Source organism: Suricata suricatta, chromosome 4 (assembly GCF_006229205.1).
Source record: "Suricata suricatta isolate VVHF042 chromosome 4, meerkat_22Aug2017_6uvM2_HiC, whole genome shotgun sequence".
NCBI lineage: Eukaryota > Metazoa > Chordata > Mammalia > Carnivora > Herpestidae > Suricata > Suricata suricatta.
The window spans coordinates 107491146-107500477 of record NC_043703.1 but is presented as its reverse complement, the minus strand read 5'-3'; the positions used below and the strand labels follow the sequence as shown (position 1 = coordinate 107500477).

Genomic DNA, 9332 nt, shown 5'->3' with positions numbered 1-9332 from the left:
GAGTGTCTCTAATGGGCCAAATGAGTTGGTCAAGTGACTTCCTTCATAACCAAAATGAATACTGATCTGTTTCTTCTGAGTTGCTAATTATATATCACAAAATGGTGATAGGAGAGTCCATAGAATCAGTAGTAAGAACCCAAGAGAACCAGATGTTCATTTCCAAGAAGAGGAGGGGTGAAGCAGGAACCATGTCATATGGTGTCTGGAAGATGGGCTCCAGAGCCATCAGACTGGGTTTGACTCCTGACTCTACCACTTTAGAACTGTATTAACTGGGCAAGTTACTTCTTTCTCTGGGCCTCAGGTTCCTCTCTGAAAAATGTGATTTTTAATAGTCTTGGTTATTAATGGAATCTATCTCATAGGGCCATTGTGAGAAACAAGGAAATGATGTATGTAAAGCATTTTCTATAGAGCCAGACATAGGAAGCATGCAATAAACACTGGCTATTACAAATGCTATCATCTTTAGGTAAAGATAATGGATAATTCTGAAGATTCAAAGGGGAAAGTTTCCAATAACAACCTAATTTTTTTTTTCCTATGGGCCCAATTTCCTGCTTTAAGGCAGCTTTAATGCTCCATTTGGCTTCTCAAGGGATGAGGCAAAGAAACATTCTAAGGAAAGTGTAGAAAAGTTATTTCTTTTAACTCTTTGATTCTTATGCTCCCTAAATATATTTAATGTTTTTAAATGGTCAGTTTTTATAGTGGATAGTCTACAAAAAGCACTATACTGACATACAAAATGTTGACTTGGAATGCACTTGTTTCTAACTAATAAGTCTTACTGTTCCTAAAGAAATAAATTATTCTAAACTTTAGGTTCTAGATATTTATTTCTTCTCTGTAGAAATTATAAAAAAATAAAAATAAAAAGAACTGATGGAAAAAGTTCTTTAGTATTTACATAAGGATTTTACAGATCCCAAGGTAGGATGGCAGAAAACACACACAACCACACAGACACACAGACACACACACGTCTTTTTTAGTATTCAGGCTAGTTTATGATTATTCAGTTTCATAAAAAAACAGTCATAAAACCATAGCTGCTCTGTCTCTGCCAATGGCACATATCCTCCAAACAGATGTTGGGATATCAAGCCCTTTCCTGCCACAGCCATTCTCATGCCTGGTACACTGTCATCTTGCTGCAGGACCCACTGAAGCTATTACATTCCTTTGCTGCTTCCTTGTTAGAGCCTTCTCCTAACATGCCAGGAAAAATGCCCACTGGTCTAGGCCACCATCCAGGCTCCATCTTCCTCTCTATCAAGATGCAAGAGGTTTCGTGCTAAAGGGGTTGATACTGAAAACCCAGAACTACTTAAGTTTTGGGAACTGAGGATTCAGGCCTAGGGCAACTACTCCCATTCTAGTGATATTTTATTTTATTTATTTTTAGAGCATTTAAAAAAATGTTTATTTCTTTATTTTGAGAGAGAAAGGGTAGGGTGAGGAGCAGAGAGAAAGGGGGAGAGAAAGAATCCCAAGAAAATTCTGCAGAGTCCAATGTGAGTCCCCAACTCACGAACCATGAGATCATGACCTGTGCTGAAACCAAGAGTTGTACTTTTAATCGACTGAGCCACCCAGGTGCCCCTCTAGTGATATTTTAAATTAATAGGTTTTTGTGGGTTTGTCTAGCTGGCGGATGCTAATAACAGTGCTTCTTTTGGAAAATGTATGCTCAGTTCTGCAAAATCATCTTCTAAACTAACTGTGCAACCCATTTAAAAGTAAGTGCATTTCCTCAAAAAGTTAAATAGAGAATTAACATATGACCCCGCCATTCCAATCCTAGGTATATGCCCCAAAGAAGTGAAAAACAGGGATTCAAAGAAATGCTTATACACAATGTTCATAATAGCCGGAAGATAGAAACAACCCAAATATCCAACAATGGATGAATGAATAAACAAAACGTGGTTATATGCATACAATGGAATATTATTCAACCACAAAAAGGAATGAAGTAGTGGTACATGTTACAGTATGCATGAAGCTTGAAAACATTATGTGAACTCAAAGAAGCCAGACACAAAAGAACAATTACTGTTTGATTCTACTTATATGAAATATCTAGAATAAAGCAAATTTCTAGAGACAGAATGTAGATTAGAGATTCCAATGGGATTACAAGGGGGAGAAAATGGGAAATTATTGCCTAAAGAGCACAAAAGACTTTCTGTTTTGTTGATGAAAACCTCCTGAAATGGTAGTGATTGTATAACACCGTGAAAGTACTAAATGCTAGTGAATTGTACACTTTAAAAAGGTTAGTTTTGTGATATGTGAGCTTCAAATTAATAAAGAAATATACTCAGCATCTAGAAATTTATAAAAGTTGAAGTAGCAGGTAAAGTATGTTTTGTTCTGTAAAGAACATATGGTGGAAAAGAGGACTGACTTAAGAGTTAGAAAACCCAAAATGTCGAGTTTAAGCCATAAGTCAGCCATTACTACTTAGGTCTTCTTAAATGAGTCATTTTCCTCTCTGAGCCTCAGTTTCATCATGAAAGGAATATAATACCATCTGCTTTGCTTAATTCTGAGGCTGAGATTCAGAAACTGTAAACTAATATGTCAGAGAAAAAAGTACTAATTACTGTAATAAGTGGAAAGTTTGGAAGCACTGGAACCCCAAAAAGCAAAAGGATGAATATACGCTTTCTAACACCTTATCTCTTACTTCAGATGCTAACTAGGCTTTAGGCAAATCTTGAGAAACAATTATTTGGTCTGGAAGAGGTTCAGTATAGTCCAGGGTAATTGCTGGAATTTACTAAGCTGGGAAACAAAGCCAATTTTAATCTGAATCTGGAGCAGCCAACCCAGTCTAGGTCAGATTCCATCTTGTGCCATAAGCAATATAAAGCCCCAAAGGGATTCTAGAATCAATCTGTAGTCCACGACTATCTTTCAAATTATAAATGATCTATAGGTAGAATGGGGCCACTTCAAAGCTTCAGCGATAATTTGTGGAATGGGAAAGAGAATTTCAGTGTGTTTTGGTTAGAACTTTCAATAAATCACGTTCCAAGTTTGAAAAAAAGGGAAGGAAACAGAATATCTAGCTTTTTTTTTCTAGTGGCACAAGGCTTCCGGTATAGTAACATCTAATTTATCCAACACAATGAGAAAAGGTATTAAAAAGGTTTGTTTTAAAAAATTAGTCTCCTCAAAATATTTAAAGGTAATAATTTAAAAATGTATACAGAAATTATACTACCTAGTATTTACATTTTTATATAGCTAACAACTAATGCTTTCAAAATTTCCTAGAAACCAAAAGGAAAATGTAAATACAAAACAATATGCTGGGTTATGGGATACTTGTTGAATCCACACAAATGTACAAGACTGAGCATACATGTAAGTTGTTAAGGCAACAATAAACATGTTCTAGATAATCTAGTGTAATGGGAAGGATCCTGTATGATTGGGTTCTGGTGACTTGAATTCTAGTCTCCTCTGTACAATGGTTGGGCAATAGTTTTAAAAAGATGAGTGTTTTTAGGATTTTTTTCCCCCTGGTTTTCAATTTTAAGCAGTAGAACCTTTTCTTTAAATGAACTCTTCCAAGAAGCCTGCTATTTCAAATAAATAAACTCAGAGCTGCTCGGTTTGAAGTAAGGTAGGAAATCCAGACGCCTGTCTGTTTTCTGCTCTCTTATTGTCCTGACAGCCCCGAGGTGCCTCTGAAGCAGCTTTAGGGCTCCGCAGAACACAGTTTGAAACCCACTGGGCCAGATAAAGCCAAAGGTCTCTTCCTGTCCTAATATGTTCTGATTTCACTAATGTAGACACTTTCAAATGTCCCATATAAATGCTTATTTTTGGTGGAATTTTTAAATTGTAAATATATTTTTGGTAAATAGAGAAGAAAAAGTTCAGGAAGGCTTTCCAATATTAATTTACTACTACCATTTTACTAATCTACTTTAACACGGCTAATAAAATTAAAGAAATTAATTAAAGGAATGAATTTTCCACTCTTACATTTTGACATTTTTTTCTTAATTTAATTTGGTATAAAAATTTGAATTTATTTCTCATTTTTACCCTTTTTGTAGGAGGAGCAGCATTTTAAACAAATATATACACTCCTTTGAAATATACACATACACTGTTTTTTTCCCAGTAGCTCACTGTGCACTTAGATCTATACGATCACTATTGGCAATCAGCATTAAATGGCAATCTACCCTCTGGTTAGGAGCTAACTTGCTGCTCTAACCCATTTTTATAAACCTTCCTATATACTTTAATCCTTTCAAATGCAACTGTGACACAAACTATTACAGACTTTTAAAAACCTGTTCTCTTGGGGGGAAAAAAAAACTGTGGAGCATCAGTAACCAGATAGTATTCTCAAATTTCAGTGATCTAGCCCATGGAGCCGTCCCCTATGCATAGTGCTCTGTTTCACGCTGTACATGGCTTTAGCTGGCCAAATCTTTTTTTTTTCCCAATGAATCAGTAGAACAGTGAAGATCTTACTTTTTTTTTAAGCAGTAGCATATCAATGAGGCACAGATGTGTATTCCAACTCTGCATGGATGAGCACACTGTTCAATAGTGCTGGCTCACACGGTATCAGGGCGAGTTATCACTTCCCATGAAGGCACTCTTATCACCAGGGCCCAGAGAGGTGGCTGCAAATCGCAGCCTTTTTATTTTCAAGGCAGTTCTGCTGAACATTCAGGCTTCAAAGATTCACACTTCCAAAACTCTATAAGAGTTTGTGAACGCTCAATTTGCCAAAACTGTTTACAGTGTAATTGGGCACCGTACCTGTGTCCATGAGATAGCGAAGGCGCTTCTCCACCAGCGCGGCACGGGTGTCAATTTGCTTTTGCTCATTCTCTAGTGCTGCCAATTCTCCTACAACATACTGACTGGTGTCTTTGAACCCTTTCTGTTAACGAGAACAAACAGGAAGGAAAAAAAAAATCACTTGTAAGTTGCATTTTTCCTTTCTACAAACACTTAGTAAAGCACTTACCTAGAGAACCAAATAACACCGTTAGTATCACCCTTAGTATAAAAAAGCAACTCCCTATGATTCAAGAAATTTTCATAAATGCTATGTATTGCAAAACTTTAGTAAATAGAGAAAATCTCAACTGTTTAGCAGTATTATATTTATAATTTAACAATCAGATTTTCCATATTTAAACAGTTAACACAGAGAAAAAAGTTCTCCTTAAAGTCAGAATTATTTAAGCATGGACTAGGATAGCAGACAATCTTTCCCTTGGCGATTGTCAAAACAAACACCAATGACACCTTTCATTCAAATGTGTGATATGCAAAAATAGAGCCTTACTAAGGAAATGATTCTTCAAGTATCTATCCTGAAAAATACAGACTTGTTCTTACAGAAATACAAAATTAAAGGGACACATTTCTTGCTTTCATAGTAAATGTACTATTTAAAATACTTTTTAAAAATGATAAAAAAGAAGTTTCTAATATCTCCAGTTTTCCCTCCAGCTGGCTGCTGTACTTTAACATGTTCTGTTGATGTATCACTAATTATTGTAGCTGCGAATTCCAACTTGACAGGTGGTTTCAAACCTTGCTACAAGGATCTAGTGCAACTAGTACAGTGATTTGGTTAAAATTCCATCTAACCAAATTCGGATTTCAATTTGAAATTTTACTTTTTATAACCATCCATGTTTAAAAAATTATCCTTGGAAGTTTTATTTGAAGTAGCAATTCTATTACACAGTACCAGAAATGCTTAAGTGATTACTTTCACTACCACCACCGCTATCACCAGGACTCGTAACATTATGTATTCAGAGAAACAACTGTGAACAATCTCTTCTATCAAATCCCTTCCCTACCTAGAAGCATAATAATCTCTAAGAAGTCATGAGGAATTATCTTTGGGGACTCCTTAAACAAGAAACAAAATCAAGAATTATGTTATTTATGAGCATATTCTGGAATTCCCATGATCAACAAATACATCTAACCATGCGTATGATTATCTATCTTTGAAACTAGCAAATTCATACATGAACTCTGTATCAGCTTACTGTTAAATCGATTTTGGTAGTTGACAAACTTAAAGATGAAATATATTTTAAGATATCATAAAACTGATAATTTCTCAGGATACTGTGATCAAACAAGTTACTATATTTTTTAGAGATCCATAAAAATGGATATTCTCCCATCTCAATATGAAACATAACAAAATTATAACAGACTAAATGTAAATGGTAACTGTAAAATCTGGAATAACCTATCTGCCACATAGCGGAGCATTTTCATAAAGGACTTTCCTTTTTTCATTCCCATACAAAGGGACAAAACAAATACAGTCTGCAATGACAACATGAGAAAGAAAAGAAAGCAGAAGTGATAAGCAACACATAAACTTCATTGTTTTTACTGATTGGCTCAGTTAAAAATAGTCACAAAGTTTATAACCAGATTTCTTTAGTGTGAGATTAGAGTATACTCAAGTATTATGCAATTTACAAATTATACTAAATATTCCATCACAATATATGAGTGAGCTGTTCTATGTACTAAAACCTGTCTTAGTACAACTTAAAAGAGAAGTTTTTAAGGATCCTAACTTGTAATCTATAATTCTGAATGCATTTACAAGGATTTAAAAATCCAGCAAAGACCATTTTTAACAGTAAAAACAATGAAAATATTTACACATACTATAGATAATAAAAAAGTAGCACCACTCTTAGAGAGCTATGCTTCCAGACAAAAATTCAAGTTAAAACTTGTCCTTCCTGCTTCTGTCCCGCAGCTGTCCATCAAAAGCAGCTTTCTCCCTGCGGTCTATCAAATATTTCCCTCACAAATCAATTTTACACATGATCAGCCCATACCCCTACTGAGCTGAACCTCCCCGTTAATTAAGTGAAGAAATTACCATATATATTATATTAATGCAAACATCATTCAGCTAGTAATTCACGGCTGATCTGGATAATGGAAAGGTTGAACACCCATTAACCCAAGCCAACAAAATGGGTTGGCTGAGAAATTCTAGCAGGTCTCATGTGACTTTTCCTTCTAACTGCAGCTCTGCGGTATCTGCTATTGTAATAATTAAAATCCTCCTGGTAGATCAATACTGGAATCTCTTTATGGGAAGTGCCCTGATGGAAATGTCTCAAGGAAGCTGGGGCTGTGGAACTCTGAAAAATTCATTTTTTTTATCTGACAATTATCACCACACTGCAGACTAATTCAACAGTGCACCCCTCTCACTCTGCTTTGAATGCACTGGAGATTGACATCTTAAAAAACCTAACATCTCATTTTAACAAATAAAGGCACTATTTCCACATACAGTTTGGAATTATCAGCAATCATGAAACCACACAAAAAATTAATATACATTAAGCACTTCATCTTCTGATGGCTTCCTCTGAGTTTCAGTTATCGCTGCCTTCTCCTCATTTCCTTTCTTTGTATCTTCCTGTATTGATCTCTGCCTTTTCATCTCTTAAAAAAAAGGGGGGGGGAAAGACATGTAAAATTATTATAAAGCTTGATATTTGTGTATTGAAATGTGGACTTACATTATCAGCTTTTATATGTATAAATATATAGCTAAATACTACTAAATCATAAGATGGGAAAACATTTTTAAAAGTGTTCCTACCTGGTCTATTCTCAACATATTGACTGAAAGACTGAAGTTGAGTTTTTCTGACTGTAGAATCCTTGCTGAACACAACAGGATTTCTAAACCGTTCTATTGCTTTTTGTAATCGCTCAGTCCGGAGATCTTCTGTGCCATTCTAAAAGCAAAGCAAATGTAGTTAAGAGCATCCTGATTGTATAAACATGAAATCACATATTAGCAAAACAATTTTACTGATTTAAGATAATGCCAAATTAGAAACTTTTTGAAAGAAAAAAAAGAGCCCTAAATAGTTCAACCACAAGTTCTGTTGCCTATAACCAAAACTTTGGGAGGCAGAGTTCAGATGGAGGGTCACTCTTGATAACTTTGATTCATTAGACACTGTACACCCCATGTCTTCTCCAAATGATATGTATAATTTAAAAACCATGGTGCTTCTGTCTAGTCCCCCGCAATTCTGCCCCATCGGTCTGTACAGTCCCACAGACTTGTATGACAAGAAGAACTAGTTTCTAATTTTATGCCCATTGAGATAAACCACTAATGCTGGATGAAGGCTAAAAGGTAGGATTATAATACTACCCCACTGAACTGCATTTCATCAGCTATAACTTTCCAAAGCCAGATTTGTAAGTAAGCCCTTTACAGCTAAGGAAACTACAATTATCTTTTCCAGAGCTTCCTATGTTAATACTGGTAACAAATTCAAATGGTTCTATCAACAAGAAATATCCCAGAAGACTGAACTACTGCAGTGTGTGGAAGCCGCAGATACCGAGGTGCTGTGTACCAAACAAATATTTCATTTTATACCTAATCTTTTATTATTTTTATTAAGTGTTTTGAAAGTAAATAGGGAAAGGCTAAGATGCATGACTAATAGCTAAGCCTGCTGAATGCTGAAACTGGTTATCAAAAGCTACCAAGACTTTGCCCTTCCTCTGCATTGAGACAATCAGTAATGAGGGAGCCCTCCAATGGCCTATTCTCTAGCCTCAAGGAGGCCTGGGATACAGAATCCTCAGGGGAAGGTAACAGTTTATCCTTTTCCACAAACACAGAATGCCTCATTTATAAATGTGTAAACTGCATTTTATTAAAAAAAAAATAAAACCCGAAATCAATGCTGAAAGCTTCAAGAGAACAGATGGACTCTATATGTTCTTTATAAACACCATTTAAAAAATCTTAACTAAAAAGATCCATACAAAGACAAGCTGTTTAAAGCACACCTTTTGTTGAAATAACTTTAAAAATTACCACATAAGAGATTTTTAGAAAACAAAACCAATTTCATCGGGTTGAGACAATTAAATCTTAAAAATGAAAATGCTTCCATTTTACTTTTTCAAGTTACAGAATATCTTTATTATTACTATCACGGGTATACTATGCTAGCTATGTAGCTAAGATAGAAACAATTTTGGCTTTTATTTATTTGTTTGTTTAAGAAAAGTGTGTGTTCTTACTGCTATTACTATAACTGCCCAATGGTTTAAAACTCAAGGCTTTACCAAAATAAACAAACACAGCTAAATTTTTTGAGGCCTGGCAACATGCTAAAATATCAGTGCGATTAGCCAGCAAATCCCATCTTAAGAAACGTTTTTATGACTAGGGACTTCTGCCACTTTACAAATGTATTCCTCTAAACCCACTAATTCAGTTAGCCTTTTCAATCCATTGT

At 35.2% G+C, this 9332-nt stretch overlaps 1 protein-coding gene across 7 annotated transcripts in view; it reads right to left on the bottom strand.

Moving 5' to 3' along the window:
• Positions 1-9332, bottom strand: part of EHBP1 (EH domain binding protein 1) — a 443082-nt gene that overhangs the window by 38472 nt on the left and 395278 nt on the right. For all 7 annotated transcript variants that reach the window (XM_029937456.1, XM_029937455.1, XM_029937459.1 and 4 more), the window contains 3 exons: positions 7661-7799; positions 7394-7500; positions 4804-4927 (listed from right to left, as the gene is read on the bottom strand). In XM_029937456.1, coding sequence (XP_029793316.1) covers positions 4804-4927; positions 7394-7500; positions 7661-7799 — 370 coding nt within the window. The remainder of the gene's footprint in view (positions 1-4803; positions 4928-7393; positions 7501-7660; positions 7800-9332) is intronic.